At 37.1% G+C, this 17,124-nt stretch overlaps 1 protein-coding gene across 1 annotated transcript in view; it reads right to left on the reverse strand.

Annotated features, from left to right (window-relative positions):
• The window catches only part of LARS1 (leucyl-tRNA synthetase 1), a 73,831-nt gene that overhangs the window by 49,321 nt on the left and 7,386 nt on the right, over positions 1–17,124 (reverse strand). The window contains exons 2-10 of the mRNA XM_047086494.1: positions 15,564–15,682; positions 12,737–12,824; positions 12,013–12,093; positions 8,589–8,726; positions 4,055–4,216; positions 3,400–3,512; positions 2,653–2,716; positions 1,165–1,232; positions 835–1,060 (exon numbers count right to left, since the gene is read on the reverse strand). Of these exons, the coding sequence (XP_046942450.1) occupies positions 835–1,060; positions 1,165–1,232; positions 2,653–2,716; positions 3,400–3,512; positions 4,055–4,216; positions 8,589–8,726; positions 12,013–12,093; positions 12,737–12,824; positions 15,564–15,682 (1,059 nt within the window). The remainder of the gene's footprint in view (positions 1–834; positions 1,061–1,164; positions 1,233–2,652; positions 2,717–3,399; positions 3,513–4,054; positions 4,217–8,588; positions 8,727–12,012; positions 12,094–12,736; positions 12,825–15,563; positions 15,683–17,124) is intronic.

Raw genomic sequence — 17,124 nt, forward strand, 5'->3', positions numbered from 1 at the left:
TTCTGTGTGTCCCTCTCTCTCTACCCCTCCCCTGCTCACACTCTGTCTCGCCTCAAAAATAAATATTTTTTTAAAAATAAACATTAAAAAAATTTGAAAATGTGATTTATCAAGATACCTAAGATTAGCATTTATTAAAGGGTTTAATAAAATATACTCTGAAATTTTGGTAAGTAAATAAAGTGTAAGAATAAAAGCTATATAATCGTCCAGATTTAGTTACCATCAACCAAGATTCTTCAGAAAAACAAACAGCTGCAATTCTATACCAGAAACACAGGTAATTATATTCCACTGCAACCATTAAATCTCTCGGGGAGAACTGTCTATATTTTTCAAACAGATACTTACTGAACTGAAACATACGAGTCAAAAATGCTATAGTGATATAGTCACACAAGGAATATTCCACAGCAATAAAAAAAGAACAAGTCTACTACACACAACATGTATGAATTTCACAGACTTAATGTTGAACAAAAGAAGCCAGACACAAAAGAGTACAGATTATATAATTCAATTACGTAAAGTTCAAGAACAGCAACTAATCTTTGATGACTAAAAGCAGAGTGGTGGTTACCTTTGTGGAAGAGGGGTGGGTACTGACTGCAAGATGGACGTGGGAGCACCTTCTGGACTACTGGAACTGGTCTGTATCTTGATTAGGGTGGAGTGTACACATGTAATAAAACTGCACCAAAATACTGAACTTAACGATTTACACATTGCATGTATTCCTCAATTAAAATGAATTTTCCAATGCTCTTAAGTGTCATGGATAAAATGTTCCTCTAAATTTAAGCACTAAAATTAAAAATCTGCTACCCAACTCACCTCTCCCATTAATTCCTTAACAACAGGCACCACTCCATTGTGTTTGGTAAAGCCCTGGTATGACATATTCCTGGCGGCTCTCTGGGTGCAGATGAATATATCACCATTCGCCGTCTCAAACCCAATGTACTTCATATCAGGGCGAACCCAACAGTTGGTCTGTCCAAACATGGTCTCAGGTCTGAGAGTAGCAGCTACCAAGAAGATATTTTTCCCTCTCAGGCCACTAAGAAGAAAAAAATATATGTTTACGCAAAAAAGTGTTGTGAATTCTATTGCATCTATCTGTTACTTCAAAAAGATAATGTAATAACTCTGCAGCGAACCTACCTTAATTTGGATGGGTACGGCTCAAGCACTTTCAACTTGATTAAAGTATATTCCTGAGGTCCCACACCCTAAACAAATAAACAAAACCAAACCTTAAGAAGAAAAAAGACTTGAATTAAACCCACACATAGAAGTGAGAGATCGGATTCAAATTTCTTAGATGGATTCTTGCATTGTTAGAATAATTCTTTCTTACAAGGAGGAGTCAGCCAGTAGGGAGCTGACTGTATTCCCATAATGTCTAAGGTGTAAGAAGTGACTTGAAAGACCACCTTCCCACTCCACACCAAATCAGAACTAGTAAAGGAGCCCCAGACTCTACTAAGTAAGGACAGTTTGCTAAGAATGCACTTGAGAGTGAAGAATGAGGAGGGAAAAAGTGACTTAGAGTAATCACCCAAAACGGTGTTTACCAAAATGGGAGTCAGAATATGTAATCAAACAATCCCCCAGAGCAGGCATCATAGAAATATATTGGACCAGGGGCCAGAGCACAAGCATTCAAAACCTAGCTTGGGCTGTTACTAATATCTTGATCCAAGGGAGACAAAGTCTCTCTGAGACTTCATTCCTTCAACTGTAATATAACCATACTGTGACTCACACAGGACTTACCCAAAGAACACATAAGACAAATGAATAGTAAAATGCTTTGAAAAACTATGGCATACTACTGGAATTTAGGATACTGCTGGTGTTGACCATATTAAAAGTTAATACAGTCAGTAAACTGGGTCTTCTGAATTCAAAATTTTGATCAACTCTCATTTCTGTTAGATAAGTTACACCATAATTGAAAGCAAACTTCGAAAAGTAGTCGCTAGACTACAAATGCATTCAAAGATGGTAACAAAGGAAGATGCACTCATACGGAATCCTAAGTTCAGATTCTGGCATTGTTGTTGATTTACTGTGCCACAGCTTTAGGCAAATGACCCTGGCTTCACTCAAGTATTACAAAGAATAATGTTACTAAGGAATGTAGAATGAACTGATGTCATGCATGGCTAGAAGTACTTTAGAAATAAGCAAGCACATGATCAAAGCAAGTATAAATGGAATCTGTGTACATCAGTTAGCCACATATCTCATTACCTTGCCCCATCTCTCTTTTTAGAGCAGTGTATTCTCCAGGGAGCGCTCCTCAAACATTAGCCTACATGCGAGTCATACTGAAAGCTTATTAAAGATAGATTCCTGGGCTCCACCCTCAGAGCTTCTTATTCAGCAATTTGGGGATGAGGCCCAAGAATGTGCTTTTCTCTCACAAGCAGATGAGATGCAGCTGGTCCTAGGACCACCTTTGGAGTAACAAGGTCTTAGACAAGACACAGAATCTTACAGTAACATTCTGTTTCCCTCTTCACAGCCACCAGAATACACCTCAGCACTGAAATAAAATGATTTTTAGGTTCCTGATCTATTTCGTAAACTCTATGGCCATAGTGAGAATTATTATAATAGCTACTCTATGTCACAAATAATTACCTCTCCAGTTTGCCTATCATGATCCATACAAGGCTGTCCATCTTTTGGAGAATAAATGGTATACCTAAAAAATAAATAGTAAGTGACAAATATTATAATATACAAGTTTTATCCTAATGTATTTGCCTTTATTGCTAATATCTTACAATATTTCTTCTAACTAAAACTTTTAACTGAACAAATGTCTACATCAATTATTTATGCTTTTATGAGTAGTGGCCAGCCTATTTAATGAAAGCTTTCTGCCTTCATTAAAGGTAATACCCCTGAAAACTATGCACCGGTCTTGGCTTGGTGGTATGAAACAGATTCGAAGTGTCTCTTTTTGTGCCGGTAGGTATGAAACAGATTCTAAAATATAAATTCAGTTATGAAGCACACATAGTTTTTAATTAATCCATAGAATCAAGGAAGAATCTTAAACAATTTATGGAAAAAGTAGATAAACTAACACATATATAAAATTCTTTTTCTGCTTGACTGAAAATACTGAAAAGAATCTTTAGGGAGATCATAACAGCCAATACTCCTATTCTCCCTCTTTTTAGCAGCTCAGAGACATTAAACGCTGGTAAAACACTAAAATGCTGGTAAGACAAAAAGGAAAACAAAGGAGACATGAGAACAAAAAGGAAAAAAGTTATAAGAAGAGAAAGGATAATGAAAAAAAGAAGCTATCTATCGGGCACTGAATTACAACGCAGAGTGAAATTTTTGCTTTATTATCCTGAAGGACGACAAACTCACCGCTTCCCAAATTTTATTTTACTTCTTTCTCTTAATGTTAAGTACTGCCACCTGACAAATGAATCATAGTAAGGATTAACATCAGTGGTGATGAAGGAGCGACGCCAGTCGACCTACAGAAAAGAAAATACGTGATTTTTGAGAAATGTGTATAGTTTCTATGAATAAAAACTCCCACCAATTATTTACTCTTCCACTCTTTATTTTCCAACTTAAAATTATATCGAACATTAAAAGGAAAACAATATTCAGGTTCCACCTATTAAATATATATTATAATTATATTAACTTGTATTTAACTTTTAAGTTTTTAAGCACACATTCATATAACATATAGAAATTATAATAAGAAGGAACATTTAAATAACACCTTTGTGTATTCCTAAATATACAAACTAACCTTTGCCTTCTTCATAGTCTTTGAACAGAATTCCCTTCTACTAATTGCTAACATATTAAAACATTTTCAATACAACAAATATTAAAGTACTTTGTTGCTTACATCAAGGCCCATAACAATAACAGAACTAATTCATTACTGGAATACAGGTGGAATAAATTATTCTAAATTATGAGATGGTCCAAACTCACAGAAATCACATAAATACAAATGTGTTCTTCATATTTTCTTAAACTATAGGGGTGATGGACATACCTTCAAGCCCATTCTCTTCAGATCCTCAATAGCCAGTGGTGGGAAATAATCAAGCCAATGTTCTGCTTCAGAAAATTTGACTATCTCTTCATCAGACAGACCAAGGGATTTCATAATGTTCCACTGATATTTAGAAGATCCAGCTTTAGCAGCAGCTTTACTCTGAAAATAACCAGTAAAAACAAACTCCATCAAGTACCAACCAACAAATGATTACCAAATTCTAGGACCACAATCATTTTAAGTAAATAATCCCATTTAGTAGTAATTTTTCTATTCCAAAACATACTGTTGATATGTCAGATTACTAACGAATTGAGATGTGCTATTCTGTCTGTCAAACCGAACAGTCTGATATTAAGTCCTTGACACCAGAGGTAACTAAATCGTTGAAACCATAAAGAATTATCATCAAAGATAAGATGTCAGCACCAAGCTCGATTGCCTTCTTCCTAATGCCATATGTATCTTTTTTAGTTATGAATAAGCTACTGACAAGAGTTTTGTCCTCTTCTAATATTTACCAATATCAAAAAGGCAACCAAATGTCAGGCATTGGAGGTGGGTAAAGGAGTTGAACTATAAACCTATAAAGACAGGGAAGGAATTTGGGAGGTGATAGAACTGCTCTGTATGGTACTGTGGGGTTAGAAACACGACTCCAGGGGCGCCTGGGTGGCTCAGTCGGTTAAGAGTCCAGCTTCGGCTGGACCATGATCTCATGGTTTGAGCCCTGCTTCAGGCTCTGTGCTGACACCTCAGAGCCTGAAGCCTACTTTGGATTCTGTGTCTCCCTCTCTCTCTGCCCCTCCCCCACTCACACTCTGTCTCACTCTCTCAAAATTAAACACACATTTAAAAAAAAAGTAAAAAAAAGAAACACAACTCCATGTGTTTGTCAAACCAACACCACTATCTGCTAAAAAGATTGAATTTTATTGTATATACATTTGTTTAAAAAATCAACCAGGATATGGGAGGAACCAAAGATGAAATGCAGACTGTGACAAATGTATCAAACAGTATTATTAATATATGATACAACCACACTTTGAAGTGAGTGGAAAAAAAAGGAGTTTTAGAAGTAACTTTGTCGGGGAGTGGGTGGCACCTGGGTGGCTCAATCGATTGAGCACCCGACGTTAGCTGAAGTCATGATCTCATGGTTCGTGGGTTCAAGCCTCACATCAGGCTCACTGTTGTCAGCACAGAGCCTACTTCAGATTCTCTGTCCCCTGCTCTTTCTGCCCCTCCCCTGCTCACACTCTCTCTCTCTCAAAAATAACTAATAAAGGGGCAGCTGGGTGGCTCAGTCGGTTAAGCGTCTGACTTTGGCTCAGGTCATGATTTCATAGTTCGTGGGTTCAAGCCCCACATCAGGCTCTGTGCTGACAGCTCAAAGCCTGGAGCCTGTTTCAGATTCTGTGTCTCCCTCTCTCTCTTCCCCTACCCTGCTCACTCTCTGTATCTCTGTCTCAAAAGTAAATAAACATTAAAAAAAAAATGTGTTTTTAAAATAACTAATAAAAACAATTTAAAAAATAAATAAAAGCAACTTGGGGGGGGTGCATGGCTGGCTCAGTCAGTAGAACATGCAACTTGATCTCAGGGACTTTGACTTCAAGAGCCCCATGTTCAGCATGGAGCTTACTAAAAAAAAAAAAAAAAAAAAAAAAAAAAAAAAAAGAAGTAACTTTGGAAAAGAATATGTTGACTAGATTCTAAGGACAAAAAGTATATACAAACACTGTACTTTAGTTGGTAAAACTGTTCCTCCCAGGAGTATGGGTTAAGCAGTTCTGAACTACCAGTAGACTAGGATTAAATATATCATATACTATAAATAATGAGGGCCAGATTTCTCAATGTCAGAGAAAGAAGTCACAAATTGGCAAAAGGAGAATGCTAGAATGAGCCTTATGGTGCTAACAGGGAGCCAAAGTTATCAGTATGAACTTTTCTTTTTTTTTTGAAGTAAACTCTAACCCCACTGTGGGGCTCAAACTCATGACCCCAAGATCAAGAGTCACATGCTCTATCAAATAAGCCAGCCAGGTGCCTCACAGTAAGAACTTTTCAAACATATATAGAGATAAAGAACTATTATAGACAGGTGCATATATGTGGGTTACCAGGGTTAATACATATATTTCTTTCCTCTTTCTACTGAAAGGAGCTACAATGAGTATACCTAGCATTCAGAACTTAGTTTTCTAAATACCATTTCTCAACTAAAGGAAACAGGCCTCCTTGGGGATGTGGTTGATTCCAGAGCTGGAACAGGGAAAATATAAGACAAAGCTGTAGTATATTGGCACCAGAAAATAATAAAGGGCTTCAAAAAGAAAAGAAAAAAGATGGGAGCATATCAGATAGCCACAGGAGCCAGCATAAAAGACTCTCAATGACCAAAATCAGAACAAGTTGAGTAATTACAATAACAACCCCCAAAACACTGGAGAGTACTGGAGTATAACCCAAAGAATAAAATAAATATGCATGAATCCATACCGATATAAAAAGGGACTGAATAAATAAGTAACTGGGGAAGAGAGGACAACTATTCTTTTCAGAAGAATTCTAGGTAATAAATGGAGAAAGAATGAGGGAAATGGAAAATCACTATTAGAACAACACAGTAATAGGGTGCCTAGGTGGCACAGTCAAATAAGCATCTGACTCTTGATTTCAGCTCAGATCATGATCTCACAGTTCATGAGTTCTAGCCCCAAATCAGGCTCTGCACTGACAGTGTGGAGCCTGTTTGGAATTCTCTCTCTCCCTCTCTCAAAAATAAACAAACAGGGGCGCCTGGGTGGCGCAGTCGGTTAAGCGTCCGACTTCAGCCAGGTCACGATCTCGCGGTCCGTGAGTTCGAGCCCCGCGTCAGGCTCTGGGCTGATGGCTCGGAGCCTGGAGCCTGTTTCCGATTCTGTGTCTCCCTCTCTCTCTGCCCCTCCCCCGTTCATGCTCTGTCTCTCTCTGTCCCAAAAATAAATAAAAAATAAAAATAAAAAATAAATAAATAAATAAACAAACATAAAAAAAAAAAAGAACACAGTAATAACTATAGCAAGTAGGCAAGATCCACAGATGAATGCTAAAATTAATGAGAAAATATTTAAAAAGAAGATATTGAGGCGCCTGGGTGGCTGTCGGTTAAGCGTCCAACTTCGGTTCAGGCCACGATCTCAGAGTTCATGGGTTCGAACCCTGCGTCAGGCTCTGTGCTGACAGCCCAGAGCCTGGAGCCTGCTTCGGATTCTGTGTCTTCCCCTCTCTCTGCCCATCTCCCACTCATGATCTGTCTCTCAAAAATAAATAAACATTATAAATAAATAAATAAATAAATAGTACTATTTCGATAGCCTCAAAGTATCTCTCAAAATATATACAAATCAAGGGGGAAAATGGAGTCCCTACAGTAGAAAAACCTGACAGACACCACCTAAACCAAATGATCAAGGTTAACATCACCAGTAATGAGATACCAATATCATACGCTCACTGATACGATGCAATGAGGAGGACATGTCACCTCTCAATCAACTCATGACTCATGAGAAAGCATTAAACAAACTCAAATTGAGGGACATTCTATAAATTATCTGACCAGCACTCTCCAGAAGTGTGAAAATCAAGAAAGACAAAGATGGAAGAGACTACGGAGACATACTAAGGAGATGTGACAAGTAAATGCAATGTGGAATCTTGGATTAGACCTGCAAACAGAATAAGGGTGTTAATGAAAAAACTGTTCAAAGTCAAATGAGGTTTGTAGTTCAGTAAATAGGATTGTTCAAATGTTAATTTCTTAGCTTTCAGGGTTGTACATGGTTATATAAGATGTAACCTTAGGGGAACTTAGGGGATCATGAGGGAACTCCGCTCTACCTTGCAATTCTTCTCTAAATCTAAAATTTATTGCCGAAAAAAGCAAAAGGGGGGGAAAGGGCCATCAAAAAGTCAGAAAAATAACTTCTGGCTTTGTTACTTTTTCAAAATTACTGAGTACTTTTTATGTGCTAAGTCCTGAAAATACAAAGATAAATTAGACAAGGCACCTGGGTGGCTCAGTCAGTTAAGCGTCTGACTCTTGATTTCGGCTCAGATTGTAATCTCATGGTTTGTGAGATCAAACCCCGCCTCAGGCTCTGTGCTCACTGCATAGAGCCTGCCTCTCTCTGCCCCTCCCCCATGCACACTCTCTCAAAGTAAATAAACATTAAAAAAAAAAAAGACAAATATAAATCAGACAAATATAAAATTTCAACCACGGGGCGCCTGGGTGGCGCAGTCAGTTAAGCATCCAACTTCAGCCAGGTCACGATCTCGCGGTCCGGGAGTTCGAGCCCCGCGTCAGGCTCTGGGCTGATGGCTCAGAGCCTGGAGCCTGTTTCCGATTCTGTGTCTCCCTCTCTCTCTGCTCCTCCCCCGTTCATGCTCTGTCTCTCTCTGTCCCAAAAATAAATAAACGTTGAAAAAAAAAAAAATTTTAAATTTCAACCAAAATAAATATTATTAACCACCAAACCTTTTTTCCTTTGGCTTTATCCTTAATTATTACATCTTCTGTTTTAACATTGATTTCTTCCTCTTCCTCTTCTTCATCTGGAAAATCAGGGGGGCAACCATAAAGCTCTATTTCTCTTTTCAGTTTATCAGCACATGCCTATAACAAATACAACATTAGAGTGAAGTTCAAAATTTGAGGTAGAAACAATTTGAATTTTTTGATATTTTTACAGCCAACTAAAATTGACTCTGAAATTTTCTGCAATACACCTATACACATGTGGATCACAATAGAAAACTCACATGATAAAATTCATGTACCTCAAAATTCACTAATTTATACATTAGTATTTTACTGCTTTTATTCAGCAAGCATTTATTCAACACTCAAAGTTCTTAATGTAGTGTACTTTGTTAGACATTAAAAGTTCAAAAATACATAAGACATGAAGTGCCTGGGTGGCTCAGTCAGTTGAGCATCCGACTTCAACTCCGGTCCTGATCTGGTGGTTCACCAGTTTGAGACCTGCGTTGGGCTCTGTGCTAACATCTCAGAGCCTGGAGTCAGCTTCAGATCTGTGTCTCCCTCTCTGCCCCTCCCCTGCTCACACTCTGTCTCTGTCTCCCTCTCAAAACTAAAATATACATGAAAAAAAAAATTTTTAAGAGAAAAACGTAAGACATAGCGTTATCATTTTGAATAACAATATGAATCACAGCATTTATCAATTTAAAGATTACTATTTTATATCACCATCATCATCACAACCTTCCGACGTAGATAGGACAGGTATTTAGTTAGAAAACACACACTTGAGAGATGAAGGGGTTTATCCAAAAGTTATAAATCTAGCAAGCTACAGAGATAACACATGAACTTTGGCTTTCCACCCCAGCTCCTCTCAATTACACTATAATATCACATATAACACATATCATACATATATATTATATATGTATATATATTATGTACGTGCATATACACGTACATATATAGTATATGTATTATATATGTATATGTATACATATGTATATATATATGTAATATATATATATATATATACACACACAAAGATGACATCAAGTTAAAGTTAAGAGAAAAATGCAAATATAGGATTATGACTTTTAAAAACGAAGGGGACTCTTCCATGCAGAAGAATTTCAGTTAACTAATAAGGAAAGAATGACACAACTAGAAAGTCACCATTTTATAAACACTTATTCAATAAGTGAAGCAGACAAGAAGCATCAAATGATGCTAAAACCACTGGGTTATTGGATAACCAGATATTCAAAGGCTCCCAAAGTATCATCTGCAGATTACTTTTCACTAACCCACCTTCAGAATGAAATCTGACAGTTACTAGCTCAACATCATTAAAATGGGACAAAGTGCCATTCTATGCCTTTTGATGTGATACAATGGGAGGTTTACGCCTCACCAATGTAGTATTCTTGTCAAAATATTTAACCCAGATGTAATCATGAAGAAACAATCAGAAAATTCAGACTATGGACCATTCTACAAAATAACTAGCATACACTCTTCAAAGACATCAACGTCATGACAAACTACAAGAAACCAAAAAGAACTAATGACCAAATGCAACGTGTGACCGACAACACACAAAGTAAAAAAAAAAAGGCCGGAAAGGACATTTTGGGACAACTGGAAACATCTGACTAGAGATTAGATGAAGATGCTAATATTACATCAATGTTAAATTTCTTGGAGGGGATAATGAAACTGTGATGATGTATAAAATGCCTTTGTTCTCAAAAGACACATGCTAAAGTAGTTAGAGGTAACACAGCATGATATGCGTAACTTACTTTCAGTGAGTTCACAGAAACAGAGAAAAGAAAGTATGCATGTATTACATGTGCATTAAGAGAACCAAAGGAATTATGGAAAATGTTAATATTCGGTAACTATGAGTGAAGGGTATATGGCTGTTCATTCTATCCTTTTACCTGTTCTGCAGGTTTGACATTTTTCAAAATAAAAGGTTGGAGAAGCAAAAGAAATGGGAAGTTAAATTTCCCAACCCTCTTACATTTAAGGAATCCTTTTGACAATAATTGTCTGGCCCCTTCTTTACTGAGAATTATTTCTAATATAAATTTATGACAAACGAAGACATTTGCAAACATGATCAAAATATGATACAACTAAAACAAATAGTATTATACATTTAAAAAACTGTTTATTACTCTATGTATGTCATGAATACTTGTTAATAGTTATTATCTAACTTGAAAACAGAAATATCAATATGTAAGGTCACCAATAGAGATACAAAAATTACTGAGAAATCACTTAGACCTGGGGCGCCTGGGTGCCTCAGTTGGTTGAGCGCCCGACTTTGGCTCAGGTCATAATCTCACGGTTCGTGGGTTCAAGCCCCGCATCAGGTTCTGTGCTGACAGCTCAGAGCCTGGAGCCTGCTTTAGATTCTGTGTCTCCCTCACTCTCTGCCTGTCCCTTGCTCATGCTCTGTCTCTGTCTCTCAACAATAAATAAATGTTAAAAAAATTTTTGGGGGGGCACCTGGGTGGCTTGGTCGGTTGAGCGTCCGCGTTGGGCTCTGTGCTGACAGCTCAGAGCCTGGAGCCTGTTTCAGATTCTGTGTCTCCCTCTCTCTCTGCCCCTCCCCTGTTCATGCTCTGTCTCTCTCTGTCTCAAAAATAAATAAACATTAAAAAATAATAAATAAATAAATAAATAAAAATTTTAAAAAAATCAAAAAATATATTTTTTTTTTTTGTTAAAAGAAATCACTTACACCTTAACATGTACCCTTTATTTAAGTACTTCTTCAAATGCCTTTTAAAATTTAATTTTCATGGGACACAGGGGTGGCTCACTCAGTTAAGCTTCCAACTTTGGCTCAAGGTCATGATCTCACAGTTCATGCATTTGAGCCCTGCATTGAGCTCTGCACTGACAGCATGGAGACTGCTTGGGATTCTCTCCCTCTCTCTCCCTGCCCCTCTTCTCCACTCATTCTCTATCTCTCTCAAAATAAATAATAAATAAACTTTTAAAAAACTGTTTCTCAGGGCGCCTGGCTGGCTCCGTTGGTTGAGCGTGCAACTTCGTCTCAGGTCACAATCGCACCGTTCATGGGTTCGAGCTCTGCATCGGGCTCTGTGCTGGCAGCTCAGAGCCTGGAGCCTACTTCGAATACTGTGTCTCTGTCTCTCTCTCTGACCCTGCCCTGCTCACGCTCTCTCCATCTCTCAAAAATAAATAAACATTAAAAAAATATTTTTTAACTGTTTCTAATTGAAAAAAATAGTTTTCACTATAATGAATTCAGCTCATGCCAAGACATTGCATTATAACAAATATCTGAAAATACTATTTCAAGCTCTTAAATTGTACATTACATCTGCTTTAAGCTAAAAAGAGTAGGAACCAATCCCAAAAGCAATCTTACCTTGATAGGCATTCCAGTACAGTGTAAACCAAAGGGAAACAGACAAGTTTTTCCTTTCAGTCTCTGGTATCCTACTGCAAACTACAAAAAGAAAACTAAATTTAAATTGTAAGTTTAAATGCTAGATGAATACAGAATGTTCACTGTTCATGAAGATCATGGGCTCAGATTTCCTCTTCCTCTCTTGCTTTAGAAGGAAGTCATTCCCTGGAGCGTCTGGGTGGCTCAGTCAGTTAAGAGTCTGACTCTTGATTTCAGCTCAGGTCATGATATCAGGTTCATGAGAACGAGCCCTACATCAGGCTCTGCATTAACAATGTGCAGCCTGCTTGGGATTCTCTGTCTCCCTCTGTCTGCCCTTCCCTGCCCCACTCAAAAATAAATAAATAAATATTTAAAAAAAAAACAAAAAAGAAAGAAAGAAAAAGAAAAGAAGGAAGTCATTCCAAAATTCTGGCCCATTGTTCTTTTTTTCTGTCTTTTCACCAAAAAGGAATTACTTATGACCATGCATAAATAATTAGAACCCTGCACACATACACACAGCATATACAAATTAAATATAAGAATATTTAATATAGGTAAAAATATAAAATTTAGGCTTAAAATGAAGGAATTCTAAGTTCTCTTAACAGGAAATAAATCCCATACATGCCATTTTCTTCAAAATAGTATTTATCAAAGACCCTCAATCCCATTATGTTAACCACAGAGGAAACATTACCTCACATTTGGATAAAGAAAATGTGTGTCCCAAATGAAGGCGCCCATTCATATATGGATATGGGAAGGTTACAAAGTACTTGCCCTTGCTGCAAAACAATCATGAAAAAACAAAGTACAGAAAAGAAAATGTTAAGTTCCTTTTAAAATGAGGAGGTAGGGTGAAGGGAAAGCTTATTACAAACAACTTGTTTAAATTTTATTATTTAAAAGACCTTTAAAAGTAAACATATGAATGTGGAAATTAAAAGCCCTCTGAAATTGAAACTTAATTGTGATTTAGAAAAAATAAAATGTTTATGGTTAGATATTAAAGAAATAAATATCCTTGCAGCAAATACTGCAGGTTTAACTTAAAAATGCTGAGTAAAGATAATTTGCTGAGGATAATTTTAATACTCTTAGGAAACTGGATTAATTTCATATTTTAGTGATTAAATGAGATTTGCCTTCATTTGATATATATAAAGCAATTCAAAGTCCATCAGCTATAATAAAACATCTTCAGTATTACATGACACATGGAAAATTAATTTAAGAAGGGTCTCTCTAAAGCTGTTTAATTTATTATATTATTTTTTCTTACAATCAAATGTATAACGTACCTATAAAAGTTACAAAGCACAATAAAATGAATGCCTGTAAGCATGCTATCCAAGTGATGAGCCCACTGAATCTACACTGTGTGCTCCTCAGCCCTCTCCCCGCAGAGAAAACCAGTATCTTGAAATCTACTTTTGTCATTCCCTTCATTTTGAATAGTTTATATCTCTGTCTGTGTCCTTAAACAATGTTATCACTTACTTTTGCTTCAATGAAGCCTATGGGCTTCATTAAAAATTATACACCAGGGCACATGGCTGGCTCAGTCGGTAAAGCAAGCAACTCTAGGGTTGTGATTTCAAGTCCCGTGTCGGGTGGAGATATTACTGAAAAAAACTTTTTTTTCATTCAATGTTACATTTCTAAGTTCCCTCACTTCATTTTCTTTCATGGAACAAAGTTTTCAGTTCACTCTCGATAACTTTACCTGAAGTTGGCCAAAATTCTAGAAACAGCAAAAGCTATAAAGTATAACATCAAAGACTTTATATTACAGCAACACTCTTAATTTCTTTAAAAAAAAAAAAAAAAAAAAAGTCCAAATTCAGAGTTGCCTGAGTGGCTCAGTCAGTAAGTGTCTGACTTCAGATCAGGTTGTGATCTTGCAGTTTGTGCCTGTGACCCCAGCATTGGGTTCTCTGCTGTCAACACAGAGCCTGCTTTAGATCCTCTGTCCTCCTCTCTCTCTGTACCCCCCTGCACATGCACGCTTTCTCTCTCTTTCACAAAAATAAACATAAGAAAATTCCACTAGCATGTTGCTTAGTAGCAAGGAAAGTACCTTTTGAAATCAGAATGTCCTAAAAAGTAGTCCAGGCCCTGTCAATTCCTAGCTATGCAACCTTGAACTGGTTACTTAGCCTCCCTGTACCTCAGTATCCTCATCTATAAAATGGGAATAGGGGCACCTGGGTGGCCCAGTCAGTTGAGCATCTGACTTTGGCTCAGGTCAAGATTTCACGGTTTGTGGGTTTGAGCCCCATGTTGGGCTCTGTGCTGACAGCTCAGAGCCTGGAGCCTGCTTCAGATTCTGTGTCTCCCTCTCTCTCTGCCCTTCCTCTGCTTGTGCTCTGACTCTGTCTCTCAAAAATAAATAAATGCTTAAAAAATATAATAAAGAAATAAAATAAAATAAGGATAAAAATACTGCTAACCTTAAAGTGTTATTAAAAAGATTAAATGATAATAGGCATACTAAAAATGGAATATTTCCTAAGCCTTTGCATAACAACCAATAAGTTTTCAAGATTAGCTACTATTTTAATTATTGTCAATGTATTTCATCATTGTAACAAGAACATTTTTCTACATTTCAACATATCTGAAATTGAGATGCTCCTATAATTGATGCATACATTTATTACACTACTGTTTGGGGGCAGTTATTTTGTTTTTGTTTTTCCCTAGTACCATATCATTACCTGTGGCTTGTCTTATAATTGATGCTTAAAACCAAGGCAATATAGTATTTATGAAATAAGATCTTAAAATACAGAAACCCTTGAAAAAATTTTTTTTAAAGAGTTGGGTTGTTGTTGTTTTTTTTGTTTTGTTTTGTTTTTTAGCATTTATTTATTTCTGAGAGAGAGAGAACACACCCAAGCTAGCAAGCAAGGGAAGGGCAAAGAGAGGGAGACAGAGGATCTGAACAGGGCTCCACCCTGACAGCAGAGAGACCGATGTGGGGCTCCAACTCATGAACCACAAGATCATGACCTGAGCCAAAGTCAGAAGCTTAACTAAGCCACCAAGGTGCCCCTGAAACCCTTCAAAATTTAATACTTGGTGTCTTTGAAGATAATTAGCACCATAATATGAATCTCTACTAGAATAATCTCATTTTATCAGTTAGGAAAGACAAAACTTCAAAACATTCTCTTTTGTCTAAATATGAAAAATATTAGTTAAAAAAAAGCTATGTAGAAAAAGTCCTTTAAGAATTCTATAGGAAGAGCATCTAGCTCACTCAGAGAGCATGCAACTCTTGATCCCAGGGTAGTGAATTCAAGTCCCACACTAGGCACAGAGCTCACTTAAAAAAAAAAAAAAAAAAAGAATTCTATTGGAAAGAAAATCCTACTTTGAAATTGAGAAAATAAAAGTTACCTTCTTCAGCCCGTTTCAGACAGTATAAGTACAATCTGCCTTATCCTTTCCACAAAGCAGTTTCTGTAGCCAACAGTTTTGGGAACACAAGGTGTAGAACTTCTTAAAGTACTACTCACCTAGTCTGGTTCTCCACATTAGATGCATTAACCTCAAACACTTTCTCAGTATCCCATTTCTGTTGGATTTCTTTCTCAATCTTCTTCAAAAAGTCCACTTTTGCTGTTCCTTTTCTTTCCTATTGGACACAAAAGAGATACAACAATCCACTCTATACTTGGACAGTCTTGCTTTAAAAAAAGAAAAAAAAATACATTCACATAGAACAAGCTGTTTACTGATAGGCAATTTTTCCATGGTTATCATGAACTTTAAACAAACAAGATTAAAAATCTGCGCTATCACAATCTGTCTACTTTAAACACCAAAGGGATAGTTAATGAATTACTAAAATATATAAAGGGCTTTGAAATACTTCTATTAAATGAGACACTAAAACAGATACTGTTCCTATTTAGTTAAGATGCACAAATACTTAGAAAAGTACAAGATGGCCAAGCTGCAATAATGCTCAATCAAAGGATGCTGAGACCCAATGGGAAGAGGCTGAGGAAGGGTTAGTAATCTACATGTTTTTTTTCAAGGCAACTGATGAAGAACTCCTCTCCAAAATGGTTAACAGACTATTAACATGAAATTTAAATGAAACAGAATGGCAAGGATGTCTCTAATATATCAGATGTACCAGCAACATTGCCATCCTTCCATAAGCTGCCTGTGGATGAAAGCGAAAGCAAAAAAACATGTATGATCATTCTACCTCTGAAAAGGAAGAGCTAGAGCTTCCTTCTCAGTTTGTGACTGTGTGAAAAAACAGATGCTAAAAGCAGGTAAGCCAAAGCTGGCGTGGAATGAAACACAGAGCAGACAAGTATGAAAGCTGGATACTAATGGACCATACACAAATCTAATTCTGTTTTGAAATTTAGTATTAGTCTCTAAAATGTATTTTCTGGTATAGTTATCTGAACTGAAATTGGATTTTACCCCCTTCTTACGTGCAAACATTCCCAGATTGTGCAGCATTTTCAAATGAGAAAATACCTGGGTTCTATTCATACCTTTTTTTTTAAGATTTTTTTTTTTAAGTAATCTCTACACCCAACATGAGGCTCAAACTTACAACCCCAAGATCAAGAGTCACATGTTCTACCAAGTGAGCCAGCCAGGTGCCTCTGGGTTCTACTCATACTTTTACAACCTACTACACAAGACGACCTTGCCAAGTTACCTAAAGACTGCAACTCAGTCTCCTTTAAGAGTGCCTCTCTCTGTCCTTTCACCCAACAATGTAAAAAATGCTTTCCATTGGGGCGACTGGCTGGCTCAGTCCAGAGAGCACACAACCCTTGATCTTGGGTACGTGAGTTCAAGCCCACATTGGGCATATAATTCACTTAAAAATATGTATTTAGGGGTGCATGGGTGGCTCTGCCAGCTGAGCGTCCAACTTCAGCTCAGGTCATGATCTCACAGCTCATGAGTTCAAGCCTCATGTCGGGCTCTGTGCTGACAGTGTGGAGCCTGCTTGGGATTCTCTCCCTTTCCCTCTCTCCCTGTCCCCTCCCCACATGCTCTCTCTCTTCTCTTTCTCAGATAAACTTTAAATAGATACACAAT

This window comes from Lynx rufus, unplaced genomic scaffold, assembly GCF_022079265.1.
Source record: "Lynx rufus isolate CCGP_SWC_20201006 ecotype Redwood Valley unplaced genomic scaffold, mLynRuf1.p SCAF_1, whole genome shotgun sequence".
Lineage (NCBI taxonomy): Eukaryota > Metazoa > Chordata > Mammalia > Carnivora > Felidae > Lynx > Lynx rufus.